Source organism: Felis catus, chromosome A2 (genome assembly GCF_018350175.1).
Source record: "Felis catus isolate Fca126 chromosome A2, F.catus_Fca126_mat1.0, whole genome shotgun sequence".
Classification (NCBI taxonomy): Eukaryota; Metazoa; Chordata; class Mammalia; order Carnivora; family Felidae; genus Felis; species Felis catus.
The window spans coordinates 3,206,295-3,225,400 of record NC_058369.1 but is presented as its reverse complement, the minus strand read 5'-3'; the positions used below and the strand labels follow the sequence as shown (position 1 = coordinate 3,225,400).

At 59.6% G+C, this 19,106-nt stretch overlaps 1 protein-coding gene and 1 pseudogene across 1 annotated transcript; one reads left to right on the top strand and one right to left on the bottom strand.

Moving 5' to 3' along the window:
* Nucleotides 1-19: 19 nt before the first annotated feature.
* FSD1 (fibronectin type III and SPRY domain containing 1) lies at nt 20-11,848 on the bottom strand. The gene is made up of 13 exons (XM_023243966.2): nt 11,728-11,848; nt 10,728-10,823; nt 10,382-10,513; nt 9,527-9,628; nt 8,481-8,503; nt 8,182-8,303; nt 6,926-7,135; nt 3,680-3,778; nt 2,749-2,908; nt 2,108-2,187; nt 615-866; nt 425-513; nt 20-323 (listed from the first exon to the last, which is right to left on the bottom strand). The coding sequence occupies exons 1-13, from the start codon at nt 11,740-11,742 to the stop codon at nt 213-215; spliced, it is 1,491 nt and encodes a 496-aa protein (XP_023099734.1). The 5' UTR covers nt 11,743-11,848; the 3' UTR covers nt 20-212.
* Nucleotides 5,159-5,257, top strand: LOC111559623 (annotated as a pseudogene).
* Nucleotides 11,849-19,106: the final 7,258 nt, after the last annotated feature.

Here is a 19,106-nt window from a genome sequence, read left to right as displayed (position 1 = left end):
GAACCATCAGCACGGCCTGGCCAGTGATTGACCTTTATTAGGACGCGAGGTGGGGAGGAGGGCCCGCCCTGGGGCCCGCCGCTCCCCCCGTGGTGACCCCCGCAGGAGTTAAGGCTCCAAGCAGCAAGAGAGGAGAGGGTGCCGGCTGAAACAACCGAGGCCTGGGAGGGCCCGCCTCTGGATCAGCCGGGCGGGGTGGGCGGTCCAGGCGCCTAGGTGAGGCTAGTGTTAGAGCTGCTGGTGGCACTGCCCCGCTTCTGCAGGCATCGCACGGAGCTGGGGACCTGCAGGCCCGTCGTCACCTGGAAACTCCCGCACCACACCTGGGGCACGGGGGGAGGGGGGCAGGCGGGCTCAGGAGCAAAGCCGGCACCCGGCGCCGCCCCCCCCCGCCCCCCCGTCCCCGCCACGGAAGGGTCCTCACCGTGAAAGCGGGCAGCAGTGGCTGTGTGAACTTGGCCTTGAAAGTGTGCAGCAGCTGTTTGGTCCGGGCGTTGTAGAAGGACAGGAGGCCTGGGACGGAGGCAGAGCGACAGGGGGACCGATAAGGGGATCGCGGCAGAGGCGGGACGGGGAGAGGCGGCTAGAGACGCGGCCCGGGGCGCGGGGGTCACCTTGGTGGAAGTCACAGTGCACGCCCAGGCAGTCGGGCACGGGCGCGTCCAGCACCTTGGCCTTGTTGGCGTGCTTGGCGGTGAAGCTGGCCTGTAACCAGTTGTTGACGTGCAGGCACCAGGACGCGGCCGTCTTGCCCAGCTGCTCGAAGCGGCCCAGGCTGCGGTACGCCACCCCCGCGCCGAACGCCTTGCTGTCCGGCTCGAAGCGCACCTCCCAGTAATGCTCCCCGCCGTCGATCAGCGTGTCCCCTGTGGGGCGGGGTGGAGTCGGGTCCCGGGTGGCCTTGCGCCAGGGGGCGGCCACCTGGGTGCTCCTCAGTCCTCGGCTACGGCTTCCGGGCCGTCCCCGGGCCTCATCCGCCTCCTCTAGATGCTCCGAGAGCCCGGATACTCGCCAAGCCTCAGCTAATCCTTTCGGGTTCTCTGCCGGTCCAGGCTACTCGTTCCAGATACTTCCAGGCCTTAGAAGCTTCCTCCGAAGCAAACAATTCCTCCCCGTGTTCAGACACCCCTCGGTCCTCAGTTCTCTCCGACGCTAGATCACCCCCAAACCCTTGCGCCTGGCGGACTCCCAAGTGTTCCCAGGGGCCTCGAATCCCACCGGAGCGCAAAGTCTCGCCGGCGTGCCGGGCCCCTCTCCTACTGCTCTGTGAATCTAGGGTCTCCCCGGACCCCCAGCCCCTGGTGGAGGCCGACTTCTTCCAGGCCCGACTGCACATCCTCTCCTGCCCCTGCCTCCCTCACGGCCCACGGCCCTCTCCCGTCTCAGCTCCTCCCCGACCTCAGCTACTTTCCCAACCACAACCAGGCTCGTTCTCCCCAGAGGCCCCGTAGCCCCCTCTCAGGTGTCAGCCACTCTGCAGAACCCCCACCCCTCCCCCTGCTTCCTCCCCGGGCCCCACCTCTCGCCAATCTCAGATGCTTTCGGGGAAAACCCAGCTCCTCCACAGAACCCCAGCTTCTCCTCAGGTCTTAGCTTATCCCCCCAGGACGCGGCTACTCTCCAACCCCGCCCCTGCCCGGGTACTGCCGACCGCACTGACTCCTGCACCCCCCAGCCTCTTCTGGGAGCCCCCTTCTGGACAGCGACGGTCCCCCTGAACCCTGGTTCCTCCGTGGGCCCCATTCACTCCATTGCTAGCTGTCTCCCACACCAGCGACTCTCTCTGGCTCCCCCACAAGCCCGGCTGCCCCGTAGGTGACCATTCTTTGCAGCTACTCCACAGACCCCAGGGCGCCCCCTGGCCGACCTCCAGGCCACAGCCTCCACAAGTTCTGCCCCCCACCCCCAGTAAGCCCACCCCCTCCCCCCTCCCCCCCGCCAGTCCTCAATTCCCCCAGCACCACATTATCGGAACCATTCCCAGAAAGCTTTGTTGGTGGCTGCCTCAGTTTCCCCAACCGAAGGAGTTCTCTCCGCCCCCCACCCCCCACCATCAGGGCCCCGCCCAGAGTGTCCCCTCTGCCCTCCTGTCTTTGCCCCTCCTTACCCAGCACCGTGTAGGACTCGGCCGTGAAGCGATCCCGGCCCCCACGACCGGAGGGCATCCTCTTGGGAGACGGCACGCCTCTGTGAGTGACAGGGAGAAGGCTCAGCGCAGCCCTTACTGTCCCCACAGGAGGGTTTCCCTGGCGCCCCCCCCCCCCCCCCCCCCCCCGCCGGCTGCCGCGGTCTCCGTGTCAGTCCTTCCCAGGACTTGGTTCTTTTCACTCACTGGGCCCCTCCTTCCAGAACACGCCCAGATAGCCCTTCCTCGTCTGGAAAACTACTCAACTGTCAAAACCCAGTTAAAACTCTCTTCTTGGGGCGCCTGGGCTAGTCGGTTACGCATCTGACCTCGGTTCAGGTCGTGATCTCACGGTTCATGAGATCCAGCCCCGCGTCTGCTGTCCGCGCAGAGCCCGCTTCAGACCCTTTGTCTCCCTCTCTCTCTGCCCCTCCCCTACTTGCACGCACTCCCCTCCACCCCCCCCCCCGCCCCGAAAATAAATACACCTTATAAAAACAAATCTCCTCTCCCTTCTCGGGCTCCCTCCTTCCACCCCAGCCTTGACCACGCTGGGCTCTGGGTGTCCCTGCCCCGTGTGATCTCCTCCACCAGAAACTCAGGGAGGCCAGGGGGCAGGCTACCTGGCGGGGGAGTTGACGGGAGACGCCGTGCGCCCCTTGCCGTCCTTCTCGCGGGCCTTGATGTCCTGCACCTTCCCGCCCATGGCGTCCCACTCCACGGAGAGATCATCCACCCGCAGGTTCTGGTGAGATGTGGACGCGTCCAGGCGGAACATGAACGCTGGGGCCGGGCAGACGTGGGAGTCACAGAGATGGGGAAACCCGGAGAGACACAGAGAGAGAGACAGAGAGACAGACAGTGACCAAGACAAACCATGTGACAGGGACGGAGAGCAGAGAGCGACAGCAGGGACTAAGACAGAGAAAACGAGAGAGGTTGCCGGGCTCAGAGACAGACGGATACAGAGCGACAGGCAGCAGGACGCCAAGAAAGACAGACGGGGCAGAGCGGAGGGCCAAGGGAGTGAAGGCTGAGGGCTTGTTGCCTGCGGGTCCCCTAGGTCTGGAGCCATTTTCAAAGCACTGGTGGTGCTTCTGCTGGAGGGTAGTCACAGGAAGGGGCCCGGGCTATAGCACGACAGTTAGGCTAGACTCTAGAAAGTTGTCCTCGCAGAGCACACAAAGGTGTTGCTGCAGGAGAGATATCACTACTGATATCCCATCCCCAATTCTAAGAGCGCCTATCTAGTTTTTAGGAGAGAGAAAGAGAGAGGGAGGGGGGCTGTGTGTGTGTGTGTGTGTGAAAGAGAGAGAGAGTATAAAACCCATCCAGTATAATGGGCTCAAGTGCAAAAGCAAAAAACCATGGCAGGTGTATATTAGACACTCAGGTTAAGGAAGCTACTGGGGACTAAGCTCCGAGCTTCCTGGCAGCCAGAGCAAAAAGAGTCACAGAGCCCTGATTAGAAGATGCTTATTACACACCAGTACCTGGGGCCCCAGGGCGAGGGGTTATGGAGTCACAGCCAGGGTAGGGGTGGGAACCAGTCACCTGGTGTCTCCAGGGTCACCGACTCGGAGAACTCGCCTGCAACTGCCTTATTACAGGCCTTCACACGGAAATTCATGTATTTCATGTCAAACTTGAGACCTAGGAGCAACAGAGGGATCTCAATGTGGCGTGCACTTTGAGCAAAAGGCTACAGGTCCCTGTGTCCCACGGTAGTCCCAGTACTCATTCTAAGGAGCACCTTGCAAACGACATCTTATCCCTGAGACATCATCCTTGCCCTCATTTACCTGTGGTACTATGGGTACTTGGCTCCGCCTCCAATCCAGACTGGCCAATCAGGATGCTTAGGGACACAGTAACAGCGATTGGTTCAGGAATGGGCACACGACCCAAACTGGCCAATCAGAAACTTCCCTGGGACTTTGGGCTGGTATTATAGGGAAGAGAGTTACTGTCTGAGGCTGGCCAGCCGGGAGGAAGCTCCTCTAGGGAAAATCTGTCAGTGCATTTGGCAAGCCTCCTTCAGAATGTCGCATCCACACGCAACAAAGGCGAACGAGCCATTTGATTTGCTGGAACCCCTTGATCTCCCCATGCCTGGTTACTTAAAGATATTCCCTACTTCTAGGATATGTCCCCCGCTTTCTTTCTTTCTTTTTGGGTTCGTTTCTTCCAGTCTTCAAAAATAAAAAGCAGCTACCCAGTTGTCCTTCCCCTCAAGCTAAACCTCTTTGGAGAGCTGTCTACACCCTCACCCCTTCTCTGCTGCCTCGCTCACTCTCCCTCCTCTGGCCTTTGTCAGTCCCCCACCTCGCAGGACCTCCTGGCTGACCACTCCTTCCCTCCTGGAACATTCTCCCCTTGGCAGCCACGGCACTGTCGTCTCTTGGCTCCCCCCTCTGTTCCCCTTAGGTCTTCTTTGCAGGCACTTCCATCCTCAACACCCTTAAATGTCAGGGTGACTCTGTCTGGGGCTCTTATTCGTGTCACCATGCCCCTGTCCCCTTCTTGCACTTCAGACACCATCCATCCACCAGAGCACCCACTGCCCAACCCCTGGCTCAGACCGCATGCCCAGTTGCCTCCTGAGTGTTCCCCCTGGGATGCCCGTCCTCTGATCATCCAAAACAGTACTCAGCGCCCCCTGCTCTAAAACCTCCCATAGCTCCCCGTTGGCCCATTCTTCGCCTCACTTCTCCCCACAGATGTTGTTCTCTCCGCAAACCTAACTTAGTTCCGGACACAAAGGCTCGCAGTGCTCGCTTCAGCAGCATGTAGACTAAAATTGGAATCACCCAGGGGCGCCTGGGTGGCTCAGTTGGGGCAACAGCTGACTCCTGACCTCGGCTCAGGTCATGATCTCACCGTGCGTGAGATCGAGCCCCGCGTCAGGCTCTGCACCGGCAGCGTGGAGCCTGCTTGAGGTTCTGTGTCTCCCTCCCTCTCTCTCTCTCTCTCTCTCTCTCTCTCTCTGTCCCTCCCCCACTCGCTTGAGCTCTCTGTCTCAAAATAAATAAGCTTTAGAAAAATAAAATAAAATTGGAACGATATAGAGAACGTTAGCATGGCCCCTGCAGAAGGGTGGCATGCAAATTCGGACATAAAAGGCTCAGCGCTCTGGCCTCTGAGCCCTAGATCAGGCTGTTCTGCCTAGAAGACTCTTCTCCACCCTCCCCTCCTCTGTCGGGCCTCAGCCTGGCTGCCGCCTCTTCCGGATGCCCACCCAGACTGTCTCCCCCTTGTCCGGATCCCCTTCCCTGAGAGCCCAGTACATTACTCAGCAACACCACCTACTGCCCCAGAGCAGAGATTACCAACCAGAAAGCTCAGCTTCTGAAACCTGGAACCCACGTGCCTATGGGCGGTCTGGACTCACTGTGTGCCTCAGTTTCCTATTCTGCAAACTGGCAATCGCAATGCCAAATCCCAAGCAGGGGTCACATGAGGACGCGATGAGTCGAGGCATGTGCATACCAAACGCTAAACCAAACCCCTCCCGACTTGTCCAAGCAACGGAGACGACAAATGACGACACGGGTTCGTTGCCTGGATGAGAGCATTCGTCCCTACCGACATCACACGCCTCTCAGTGGATTCAACGTCCTGCCCTGCGGAACGCACCCACTAGGAATGTTGCAAAAGGCAACAAGAGGGGGGTGGCGAGGGGGTGACGCATCAGGAAGCCTGGGATGCGACAGACCTCCACGCTGACCGTGGTGGCCGGCACCTGAACTTGCACACGGGACGAAACCGCATACGGGCGTACACACGCGCGTGCGCACACGGACGAAGGCACGCAACGCCAGCGAAACGCGGACCCACGAGGCTCCTGTCTGTTCCTTGGTTTAGATATCGAACTACAGTTACGGAAGCGGCTACTGGCGGATCCCGCTTCGGGTTCTGCGTCTCCTGCCCCTCCCCCACTTACGCGCTGCCTCTCTGTGCCTCTCCAGCATGAATAAGTGTTTAAAAAAATAAAATAAATAAAATAAAAACAAAGCCTGGGGGAGGGGGTGGGGGGAGTGGGACATGTTTGTTTTGATTCCCCTGCAAAGGATAATAAACCAGTAGCTTCTCAGGCCCTTTTGCTGGCTGCTGGCTTTTCTTTCCTGCAATTAGCATGCTCATTAGTAACCATGCATGCTAATTACAGATAAAGAACAGGCTGATTACAGCCCAAGAGCTGTAGCGACAGTTATCTTGTGGGCACGGCTCTCCCCGCCACTGAGGATTTCCTCCGGCGCAGACGGCTGCTGAAACTCATCAGGGACCCCCGATTTTACCCTTCTGGAGACACTCCCCTTCCGGCTGGGGGGAATCCCCACGCTTTCTGCTTTCTGACGACTGCCAAGGAAACCCCCCCAACACTGGGAGGATGCCAGCTCCAGGGCGGGACTGTCGCCAGTCTTGCTCACTAGGGCAAGGGCAGCACCGGCAGGCGCTCAATACCCGGAAATGAATGAATGAACGCTGCATAGGAGACGTGAGACGCCGATGGGGAACGCCTTGCCTCCCCGGGCCTCAGTCCTCTCATCCGTAAACTGGCGGTGAGACGCGTGTCCGTTGTTCCTTACGTGTGGGGCAAACATTTAGCACGTAGTAAGCCCTCCAGAAACGGCGCGGTGCCTGTCATCAATATCGTTTTTATTATTATCACTTCGTTACTCCTGATCAGCCCAGCGGGGCCCCCAGTTGATGGGGAAAAGGAGCCCGGAGGGGGCTGAGCCCAGCGGGGCTGGGGGTAGGGGGCGGGGTGGGTGTCAGCAGCAGGGCTGAGCTGCTTACCGGTCAGGGTGTGCTCCGTCTGCCGGATGCCCTCGATGACCATCCACGGCTGCTCCTCCTTGAGGCGGGGCGGGCCCTCGAAGTTGGTCCGCCTGTACTCCAGCACGTAGTGGTCGATCTTGCTGTCCTCGTCCGGCATGCGCCACACCAAGGTCACGCAGTTGTCTGCCACCAGGGACTCGGCCAGGTCAATCACAGGGGCGCTGGGCACTGTCCAGGACGGGGGGGAGGGGGGTCAGGTCCTTTGCCTGCAAGGGCGATCTTACAGAAACCTCACCCGCAATTGAGGCCTTCTTGGGGGCCTCCTCTGGAGCCCAGCCTTGGGAGCGGGGCCCCTCCGGGCACTGGGGCCTGGGGGTGGAGCTTCCACAGGGTTTCACCAGAGTGGGGTGGTGGGGAAGAGCTTCCTCAGGGTTCAACCAACAAAGGCCTGGGCCTTCTCAGAATACCGCCATTTCAGGATAATTTCTAGAATTCTCTCATAGGGGCATGGCCTTCATGGGAGGTGGGTAGGGCTTTTCAGGGCTGGGCCACCAGGAGCGGGCTTCCTCATGGCCCCACACACACAGGCAGGGTATCCTCGTGGTCCCACTCCCGGGGGCGGGCCTCCTCGTGGCCCCACCCACAGGGGCGGGCCTCCTCGTGGCCCCACCCACACAGGCAGGGTATCCTCAAATACCCATCCACAGGGGCGGGCCTCCTCGTGGCCCCACCCACACAGGCAGGGTATCCTCAAGGCCCCACCCCCAGGGGCGGGCCTCCTCGTGGCCCCACCCACACAGGCCGGATATCCTCGTGGCCCCACACACACAGGCAGGATATCCTTGTGGCCCCACTCCCAGGGGCGGGCCTCCTCGTGGCCCCACCCACACAGGCAGGATATCCTCAAGGCCCCACCCACAGGGGCGGGCCTCCTCGTGGCCCCACCCACACAGGCAGGCTATCCTTGTGGCCCCACCCCCCAGGGGCGGGCCTCCTCATGGCCCCACCCACACAGGCCGGATATCCTTGTGGCCCCACCTCTAGGGACGGGCCTCCTCGTGGCCCCACCCAGGCAGGGTATCCTCGTGGCCCCACTCCCAGGGGCGGGCCTCCTCGTGGCCCCACCCACACAGGCAGGGTATCCTCAGGGCTCTACCTCCAGGAGCGGTGCCTTCGGGATTTCAGCGCCAGGTTTACCCCAGCCTTTCTCAGGCTACCCTAGACTCCTGGGCCATTTCCCTGAAATCCAGGCCGGGAGAAAGCTCCCCTCTCACCAGGTAGGAACTTGAGTGCCTGTAGCATCCTGCGCTCCTGTGCAAAGTCCACCATGAGGTGACTCATGTTGTCGCTGACCTTGGCCTTCAATGACAGCCGGAAGGCAGGCGCCATCGTCACACTGCAGGGAGGAAGATAGAGGCAGCCTGCCGGCAGGCATCTCAAAAGGGCCCAGGCCTCTGAAGCGTGCGCGGGAGACCCAGTCCCCTTTGTTCTGGTCCAGTGCGCTGGGCCAAGGGACCCCACCTTCACACCAGGGACGGGGCACTGGGGTGGGAAGCAGATCCCGGCATCTTACCCATCTTTGATTTGCTTGGCCGCCTAGAAAAAGGGACGGAATAAAATTCAAAGTGTTGTCTTCATTGAATCAGAAAGTCACTACACAGACAGGAAGACTGAGGCCCAGAGTGGGCCACTTGGCAAAGTCCCCCACCACTGGGGCAGAAACGCTTGGCTGTGCCCCAAAGGGATAGGGGGCAAAGACAGGCTCCTACCCCCACCCCCAGTGCCCAGTATATACAGCTGGCCAATTTGGCGGATAAAAATGCAGGGTGCCCAGTTACCTCTGCGTTTCAGATAAACAAAATGACTTTTTAGTATAAATGGGCCCCATTCAATATTTGGGACATATACTAAATATTTCATGGGATATATTATATTCAAAAATGATTCATTATTAAATTTAAATTTCAGATCAACCACAAATAAGTTAAAAAAATTTTTTTTCCAGTTTATTTATTTGGAGAGAGGAGGGAGAGACAGAGCACAAGCAGGGGAGGGGCAGAGAGAAAGGGAGAGAGAGAATCCAAAGTAGGCTCTGCCCTCTCAGCACAGAGCCTGATGTGGGGCTTGAACCCACAAACCGGGAGATCATGACCTGAGCCGAAATGAAGAGTTGGATGCTCAACCCACTGAGCCCTCTAGGCACCCCGACAAATAATTTTTTTTTTAAGTTTACTTATTTATTTTGAGAGAGAGAAAGAGTGAGTGAGCAGGGGAGGGGCAGGGAGAGAGAGGAAGGGAGAAAGAGAATCCCAAGCAGGCTCCGCTCCGTCAGCCCAGAGCCCGATGTGGGTGGCATTCGATCTCACAAACCGCGAGATCATGACCTGAGCCGAAATTAAGAGTTGGATGCTCAACCCACTGAGCCCCCCAGGCGCCTTCAACCGCGAATAATTTTTTAGTATAAGTATATCCCATGTGCTCTTTGGGACATACTTCTGAATGCCGCCCGGGCCACACTTATACTAAAAAGTCACTCATGGTTGATCTGAAATGCAAATTTAACCGCGTGTCCTATAGTTTAGCTTGTAGTCCTACCAGTATGGCTTCTGAGGCGCCCACCTGAGGGAAGTCCTCGCTCTCCGTGGCCTGCAGGGTCTGGTTGGCCGTCTCCAGAAGCTCCTCTGAGCTCTCCAGGGCCCGCGTGCAGGCAGCCAGCTGGTTCTACGAGTGGCAGGGCATCGAGGGAAGAGACACCTCACCCCACTGCGTCAAACCCTCGCGGTCTCCCCCACTTGGTGGGATTGGGGACACCACACCTTTCTCCAACTCCAGGCTGCGGGGGTGGGGAGGCTGCAGGGAAATCGAGGCTCACTCCCGGCAGCACAGCAGAATCACCTGGGGAATCCCTCACACGCCCAGACCCCACCTGAGCCTTGGGGCCCCAACTTCTTCCACGCTGGGAAATCTGGGATGTTAGGAAGTTGCCCGGGAGGTTCTGATGCAGCCCCGGGGCCTCAGTTAGAGTCCTAGACCCCCTAGGGGCTGTACGTGGCAGGGGTGGGGGGGTTGGCAAGAGGCGATGCTGTCGGATCTGGGGACCGGTGGGAAGGGCTGAGAATTCAGAGGCGTTGGGGGAGGACAGGAGGGGAGGAACAGCCAGACGTGGATGTGGTGAAGGAGAAGGGGGTGGGGGTGGGAGCAGGGACCGAGAGGGAGAGCAGGTGGGTACACGGATCACAGCCAGGGAAGGGGCAGAGAAGAGGCCAAGAAACAGAGGAGGTGAGGCCAAGGCCACTGGGGTGTCTGTTCTGGATCCGGGAGACACTCGGGGGCACCTCCAAGAGGCGGTGTGGGAGGAGCAGCAGGTGTGGAGGGAGACCCTGAGGCCAGCCGGGCTCTGCTGAGTCTGAGGGGTGCAGTGGGGGGCGGGTAGGGTCTGGGTGACGGTCCGGAGCGCCCCCCCGCCCGCCCCACCTGCAGCTCGTAGGTGCGGCTGGCGCGGTCCTGCTTGATCTTCATCAACATGCCCTCCTTCAGCTCCTCCAGGAGGGAGAAGAGGGACTGGAACTCCGCCTCCAGGTCTTCCTGTACCTTGGTGGAGTTGGCCTTGGGGAGAGGTGGTGGGGTCAGGACGGCCAGGATCGGCCAAAGCCCAGGCTCAGGCGGGGACACGGAGGCCTGGACGCGGCAGCCGGGCACAGTCCGACGGGCATCGGCAGCAACAGGCTGGCTAACTCCCCGTGGCTGCCCCCCCCCCAGCCCTTCTGGCCCACGAACTCCCCACCTCCTTCCGTCCCTCCTGCAGAGGGGACTTCCTCACCTCCACGTTCAGCAGCATTTGCTTGAGGGAGTAGATGAAGCTTTGAATCTCTTCATTCTTCACAGCCAGCGTGGTGATGATCTTCCGCAGAGCCTCCTGCCCCCACCCGAAGCAGGCACACGCCAAAGCCGGTAAGCCCCTGGGCCAGGCCCGGCACCCCCCCCCCCCCCGGCAAACCTGGGGCTCCCCACTCCGCCTTCCTGGGATCCAGGAGATGTGGGAGCCACCGTGCCAGTGAGCTTGGGCACCGCCGTGAGGCAGGCCCTGGGCGAAGCTCTGGCCCCACCTCCCCTCGCCTGGCACGTGCCCATTTGACAGGGGAGGAAACTGAGGCTCAAAAAGAGCCTCTGGGGAAGGCGCCCACCCTGGGCCGAGCCAGGTCGGCCTCAGCACAAAGCCTTCAACCTGAGGGCGGGGCGTGATCTGGGGTGAGGGGCCACCTTGGGAACAGGGATCGGGAAGAAGAAAGGAGGAATCTAGGAACGCGGGGCCAGAGGGCCCAGGCAACTGGGGAGCGGGGCAGGGAGGTCTGGGGGAGGGGACGGAGAGAAGAGAAGCCGCGTGGGAGGATCCCGCTGGGGCCTGGAGCCCTGACCCAGGCCTCCCACGGGAGGGACCCCCTCCTGGTCCCCCTTCTGGGGGGTGCGGGATCGGTGGGATCACCTGTGCGGAGCCGGAGCAGCGTCCTCCGGGGCGGGGCGGGGCAGAGACCGGACACCTGGTCCGCAGTCCGCATGGAAGGCGTGGGGGATGGGTCAGGCTGGGGCTGGGATGCTGGGCGCCGGTGGGGGGCTTGGAGGGGATGCGCCTGGACCCGGGCCAAGATGATGAGAGGTCGGGGCGACGGCGGGGGGGGGTGGGGGGTGCTGGGTCCCGCATTGGGGGGCTGGATCCCGGCGGGGTGGCGGCGGGGGTGGGGGTGGGGGGCGCTGCGGCAGCACCTGGTCCCCTCCCCTGGTCCACCCCCGCCCCGCCCCGCCCCGTCCCGCCCCGCTCCTACCCTCTGGTCCTCCATGGCCGCGGCCCAGGTCGTCCCCGGCCCGGCCCGCGGGCCCCGCTCGCTGTTCTGGTCCTCAAGCCGCCTTTGCCGCGACCACGAGCCAATGGCCCGCCGAGCCCTCCCCGCCGCCGCCGCCGCCGCCGCCGCCGCCGCGCCCCCCGTCAGCGCTCCATCACTGGCCGCAGCGCGCAGGCGCGCCCCCCGCGGCAGCCTGGGAAACGTAGTCCTCCTGCGCTGGGGTCGCTGAGAGCCGGGACCCCCCCAGAGCCTGGGGCCGACGCCGGTCGCGATGACGGAGCTGGCGAGAGCGCGGGACTGGGAAGGAGGTTGCCTGGGTTCGACCACCCGGGTGGTGACCTCGAGCCCATCCTGCGTCCCTGTAGTGCCTCAGTCTCCGCACTCGGGCACCCACGCGATTTCGTGGCTGCTCCTCAAACTGGAAGGCCACACCCACCCCTCCCGCGAGATCTGGCCCCTCACTGCTCACGCTCCTCGCGCCCGCTGGAAAGCCAAGGTCCAAGAGGATGGTCTCCTTCCAATGCCTTCTTTCTCTCTCCGAGAAAAATAGCCGAACTCCTATACATCCCGCAAAGCCCCGGCGTCGCACATCTCCGCCTCCAGCAGCCTCTCTGCCTGACCGGAATCCACAAGGCCAAGAATGTCTGTGTCCACCTTGGTCTTCCCGGCCAGCCCGGGGCCAGATCTCCCCAGGATCTCCAGCATTGCCTCTCAGCAGAGGGTGGGGGGAAGGGTAGAGCTTGAGAAAGTCCAAGGGAGGCTGGGACACTGGGTGTATCTGCTACGACAGTGTGGTCAGAGTGCCGCTGCCGCCGGGGGCCGTCCTGTGGTTGACAGGAACGATTCTGGGGCGCACGCAGGCCCTCTTCTTTCCGGGTTTAAAAAGAGGTCACACTGTGGTCGGGAGCCAGACACTGAGGCCTAGGGCCTGTCCCCTCCTCCCACCCTGGCGAGTGACAGATGTAGGGCTGGGAGAAATTTCAGGGCTTATGAACCCCCTCAATTGGGCCCCCAAACTTCTCCGCAAGCTATGGGGACAGGGGAACCCCCCCACACACCCCCGCCCTGTACCTGTTGGGGGACCTGGTACCCTCAGCACAAAGCCATTCCTCTGAACCTCAAAGGACGACATTTTGGGGGCAAAATAATTGAAGCTGGGATTCTGATCTTCAATCCAGGCTCAGGCCTCTCCTGCCTGCTCCCTGCCCTCCCCCCCCCCCCACCTGCCTCACCTAACCTTCCAACGTGTCCCCTCCCCCGGCTCAGGTGTGCTTATATAGAATCTCCCAGAAAGATTTCCATTCACTGGGACGCATTATCCCATTCACGTACACGTGCTGCCTTTCAGATGATAAATAAATAAATAACCAAACGAATCTTTGGGGAAACTGAGGCAACAGACGGGAGGAAGTGGAGCCCTAAGAAGCATTGGTCACCTGACTGACATCTACCGTCTGGCCTGGGCGTCACATCTGCCCCTGTGGCAGGGGCGGAGATTGTGGCCAGAGGTCTGTCGAATTGAATGGGGGGGGGGGTGCGCACCAGCGAGGAGAAGGGGGGGGCCCTGATGGGCCAGGAATGGAGCCCCTGGGCACAGCGCTGGTCTTCCTGGTGCAGTTCTGGGGTGAGGACGGGGGTCTCCCCCCCCCCTTCCTGTTGTCCATCACCCCCGCGGCCTGCCCTCTAGCCCAGAACCCCTGGAAACCTCCCCCTCTGCTCTGCTAGACACGGCCTGTTTCTCTCTGATACGCAGAACCTTCCAAGGGTTGCAGGTTCGGGGCGACTGGGGGCTGTTGATTAAGCACCCGGCTCTCGATTCAGGCTCAGATCATGATCTCACAGTTCGTGGGATCAAGCCCCACTCATGCGCTGACAATGCGGAGCCTGCCTGGGATTGTCTCTCTCTGCCCCTCCGCCCCCCTCTCAAAATACATGTATAAATTTTAACAAAAAAAACGAACAAAAAAACATCACAAAACAAGGGTTGAAGGTTCTAGCAGGGATCCTCAGAGTGGGGCCCTAGGAGAACATTCACACCACGCCCTGCACACCAGTCTCTCAGCAACACGCTCCTGCGCATTCTCTTTCTTGCCCTTGGCTGGCCTGCCGGCTTTTCTTTCTTTCTTTCTCTTTCTCTCTTTCTCTCTTTCTTTCTTTCTTTCTTTCTTTCTTTCTTTCTTTCTTTCTTTCTTTCTTTCTTTCTTTCTTCCTTCCTTCCTTCCTTCCTTCCTTCCTTCCTTCTCCTTCCTTTCCTTCTTTCTTCCTTTTTTCCTTTCTTCCTTTCTTCCCCTTCCCAACATGCCCAGGTTGATCCCACCTCTGGGCCTTTGCACCTTCTGTTCCTTCCACCCGAAACACCTTTCCCCGGATTTCATCTCTCTGGCGTCAGCTGTCATGGCATCTCAAAGGCCAGGCACTTGATGCAAACGCACACATTCCGGGGGGGTCTGGCGGGCACCTCAGACTTCTCCTGGCCCCAAGCAAACTCTTCTCTTCTCCTCCAGCCCTGCTTCTCCGCCAGTGTCCTCCATATTGGCCGAAAGCCACCTGATTCACACGGTCCCTGAGGCTAAAGCCTTGGCCATCGGCCACCTCGCCCTCTCTTGATTCAGTCCTTCTTCGACCCTTCCGGGGGCAACCTTCAAAATCTATTCAGATTCTGTCTGCTTGTCCCCAGGGTCCAGATCCTGATGCCACTCTCCTGGGCCCTCGTCCGCAGCCAGCCCACACTCTGTCCTTAACCAGGGCAGTCAGGGCCACCTTTTTAACACTTAAATTGAACCCCGTTTCCTCCCCGCTCCCCTGCTTTCCCATCACACTCAGATTAAAAAGCAAACTGGGGCGCCCGGGTGGCACAGTCTGTTAAGTGTCCGACCTTTGATCTTGGCTCAGGTCATGATCTCATGCGGGTTCAAGTCCCGCATTGGGCTCCGTCCTGATGGCGCAGATCTGCTGGGGATTCTGTCTCTCCTTCTCTCTGCTCCTCCCCTACTTGTGCTCGCTCTCTCTCTCTCTCTCTCTCTCTCTCAAAATAAACTGTAAAAAAAAAAAAAGATTAAAAAGCAAATTTCTCTGATTTCCGCATGCCCACCTGCCCACCTCAGCCAAACCCCACCTTGCGGCCTCCAAAGCCTTGTATAGGCCATCCCCTCTCTGATTCCACTTCCGCCCTGTCTCCTCCGCACTCACTCTGTTCCGGCCACAAGGGCCTCTTCGCTCTTCCTTTAACCTCCCAGGAGGGATCGTGCCCCAGGACCTTTGCATGGACTGCGCCCTCTGCCTGGAGCGCTCTTCCTCCCTATTTTCCTTTCTTCCCACACGACTGGCTACTTCTTACCATTCCAAACATCACCTCTTCCGAGACCACCCTCCACAACCAGATTCTCCCTCACCTCATCCTTATCCTCCATTGTGATTCTCACTGCGCAACTTCCTGGGTCTCTCTCTCTGCGCCCCCGAGACCGTCAGCTCCACCATGGCAGGAATGGTTGTCTGTCTCCGTCACCTCTGTGCCTGTGTCTGTGGTCTCCAGAACAGGACCCGGCACACACGGGGCTGGATTGGTGTGCCTCAGTGAGAAGTGACCTCGCAAAGATCACGTAGTGTCACCTGTGTGGGCTGAGAGAGTAAGTCCCATACACACACACACACACACACACACACACACACAGAAAGGCCTTACTCACGTCTTGTGTCCCCTAGTCCTGCAAGGAACTGCAGGCCTCAGTGTGCAGCAGGGTCCCAAACTGCCGCAGGTGAGGGAGGACAGCCAGGTGACCTTGGCCCGCCAGGTGGTGCAGTCCCAAGCCTGGGGGCAGCAGCTCCGTGTCGGGTGGGAGAAGGACGGTGTCTTCTCGTGTGACTCACATGTCACCAAAGGCAGGTTCAGCCTGGGGGGTCTGCGGGCCCCGGTGGCAGATTTCCTGGGAGTCGCATGGCAACCTCAACCTGCGGGGACCTTGGGACCCTCAACAACAGCAGGGACCACACGGGCTGGGTGACCGTGGAGATTCCTGAGTTGGAGGTGGCTCAGGGCAATGGCATGAAGCGTGTGGCCGACAAAGGTAGGAGGCCAAGTGAAGGGAAGACGTGGGCCCTTGGGACTTACAGAATCTTAAGGCCCTAGAATCTCAAACTCCTAGAAATCTAAATTCGAAATCCTTCAGATCGGATTCTTACAGAGATCTTGCAAACTCAAGAACATCAAATTCTAGAATCACAGAACCAAAGATATGCCGGAATGGATCATTCTAGACCAGGACTCAGGACACTTTCTCTCAAGGGCCACGGAGTAATTGTTTTCTGCCTTGTGGCGTTCTCTGTTGCCACCACTCCCGGCTGCTGTGGTAGCTGGAAAACAGCCTTAGACTGGACATGCGTGAATGTGCGGGCCTAGGTTCCAATAAAACTTTATTTAAAAACAAAAACAAAAACAGGCAGGGGGCCTAATTTGGTCCACAGTCTGCAGTTTGCTGAGCCCTCTTCCAGAATATCACAATCATAAAGACTCTTAAATATTTATAGTTCTGGAATTCAGATTAAAAACAATCCCAGAATCTTTCTACAAATGTGTTATTAAAGTATATCCAACGTACAGATGGGGCGCCTGGCCGGCTCAGTCTGTGGTGCATGTGACTCTTTTTTTTTTTTTTTAATTTTTAAAGTGTATTTATTTATTTTTGAGAGAGAGAGAGACAGCACGAGCGCCCCACGGAGCATGCAACTCTTGATCCTGGAGTTGTGAGTTCAAGCCCCACACTGGGCATAGAGATTACTTAATTAAAAAATGAATAAAAATACAAGAGGGGCGCCTGGGTGGCTCAGTCGGTTGAGCATCCGACTGCGGCTCAGGTCATGATCTCACAGTTCGTGGGTTCGAGCCCCACATGGGGCTCTGTGCTGACAGTCCAGAGCCTGGAGCCTGCTTCGGATTCTGTGTCTCCTTCTCGCTCTCTGCCCCTCCCCTGCTCACGCTCTGTCTCTCAAAAATAAATAAATGTTAAAAAAATTTATCAAGACAAATAAATAAACCTTAAAAATCAAAAATAAAAGCTCTTCAGGAAGCTGATAATGAAAACGGGTTGCGAAACACTGACATAAAGGAATAGACGATTCTGGAATCTTAGCACGGCAGTAGCTTAGATACTTTGCATAGGCGTTTAGGATTTTCCAGTCTCAGGGTGTGTAAGAGCAGGGAATTCTAGAATCCAGGTGGACAACCATGGGCTCTCAAGGCTGGAAGGGACCTCGCAGATCAGTCAAGCCAGCTGCCTCCGGTCACAGATGAGAAAACTGAGGCCCAGAGAAGGCTGACACGTGTCCAGGCACGTGCAGCCAGCTTTCTGGAGAGCCCAGCGCATAGCCTCTCCCCACTCTGCAGGTATCCTCGCTCTGGGCCAAGCCCTGCACGGGGCCGGGACACTCAAGCTGACCCAGGGCTCCTGCTCTCCCAGCCTGCTCAGTTCCTGGCCCAATGCCCATTCCGCTCCCGTTGGCAGGAGGGCGATACGTTAAGGCTGTCCTGCCTGTCCCCACCTTCTAGTAACGTGACGCCTGCGTCCAGCTCCCTACAGCCGGCTTCCCCACCCCGGAACAGCTTCTCGGCCGCCCGGAGGGACCACCTCCAGTGTGAGAACATGCAAGATGAAGAGGTCAGGGGCACTGGGCCTCACGTTCGTCGCAGCAACTTTGGCTGGAGTTCATATCAATTACACAGCCCTGGAAACATGGCCCCACTGGGCCGGTCACTTGCTGTGTGACCTTGGGCAGGGAACTTGACCCCTCTGTGCCTGATTCCTCAGCGATGGGTTAGGTGAGTTTGAAGTAATCATATCTACAGAGTTTATTACCGGGTCTGGAACATGATAAGTCCTCAGGAAACGTCAGCGATTATTTCGATCTGTTATGTTGATTATGTTCGGCCAGACTCACAAGTTCAGGCCAGTGTAAGCTTTTTCTTTCGTTTCTTTCCTTTCTCCCCCCCCCCCCCCCCCCCCGAAACAGAGAGAGAAAGGGGAGCTGAGGTGAGCAACGCTTTTGCTCAAAGCGGGGCTGAGACCCAGTTCCCTTGTATGTAAAATAGGCTAGACACCAGGATTGAGCTCAAAACCCAGGAGTCGTGAGGGTGTCGGATCCCATCGCTGGCACTGTGGAACTCACGGTGGGGACGGTGGAGCTCACGACCAGGGGGATGGGGCTCATGGCGAGAAAAAAAAAATCCATTTGGCGACTGTTTTGCAATAACCGAGCAAGACGGAGGTGGGTAGCCCCGTTTTTCAGAAGAGGAAGCCGGTTCTGAGCGAGCACCTGCCCCGACTCCCGCAGCGCGGCAGGGGAGGAATCGTGAGGTCCCACGTGGGGTAGGGAGGCTGTGACCCTGAAGGGTGGAGGCTGGACCCGAAGGTGAGCACCCCCACCCCCACCCCCGCGACACACAGGTTCCTCCTCTGCAGACCGCCTGCTGCCCAACGCGAACCACACCTCCAGCCACCCAGGTGAGCCCCCGCCGCGAGTCCCGCCTCCAGCCCCGCCCCCTGCGCCCCGCCCCGCCCTCCCCTCCTTCGGGACTCCTGGTCGCGCCGCCGGTGGCAGGGGCCGTGGCCGTGGCCGCCGTCGCGCCGAGGGCCCGTGTCTGGAGCGGCCGTGGCCGCGGGCGCGGGGACTCAGGTAACCGCGCAGGTAGCCGGGAGGACGGCGGGCGGTTTCCGCCGGCGACGCTGCCCCCGCGTGGCGGAGGCGGGAACTGCAGCTACTTGGCGAGGCCGCGGCGGGCGCCCCACCTGCCCCTTCTGGAAGGAGCGCGGGTGGGGCTGCGGGGTTGGGGGGAGAGAAGGAGAATAAAGGGAGAAGTCTGGCCCCAACACTCGTGTCCTGCAGAAGCGGAGGAAGGCTGGAGAAAGCCAGGCCTGTGATTTTCCCCTCTTAGTCTGTGGCATCCCCCTCCCCCCCCCCCCCCCCCCGGGGAAGGGGATCCTCTCTAGGGTAACGTCCTCTACCAGCCTCGGGGGCGCCCAGAGAAGACTGAGGCGTGGCCAGTGGAGGGGAAGGTGCTGGACATCCCCACGGAGGTCCAGACGGGTCTATTCGATCTCTTTCCCGCAGACCCCCAGACCCCCAGCCACGTTTGGCCCAGAAGCCTTGCCCCAGCCCCAGCCCGGGTCCCCCCATCTCTACAGTCGGTGTCTCCCCTGACCCACGCCCCTCTGGGCAGCAGAAGCCAAGAGGGCTCCTTGAAGCGGGAAGAGGGATCGGAACCCAGAAAAGACGCCACCCCCCCCCCCCCCGCCAGTGGCCACGTGAAAATGTGACTGATTTCCAGAAGGGGTCGGGGAGCCCAGCCGCCCAGCCCAAGACCCGTGTCC

Excerpts from the sequence above, each read along its gene's own strand:
- FSD1 (XM_023243966.2), bottom strand. Across the intron at positions 8,304-8,480 it reads GCCAAGCAAATCAAAGATGG|TGTGACGATGGCGCCTGCCT; the intron begins GTAAGATGCCGG and ends TCCTCCCTGCAG. Across the intron at positions 2,188-2,748 it reads CCCGTCAACTCCCCCGCCAG|AGGCGTGCCGTCTCCCAAGA; the intron begins GTAGCCTGCCCC and ends TGTCACTCACAG.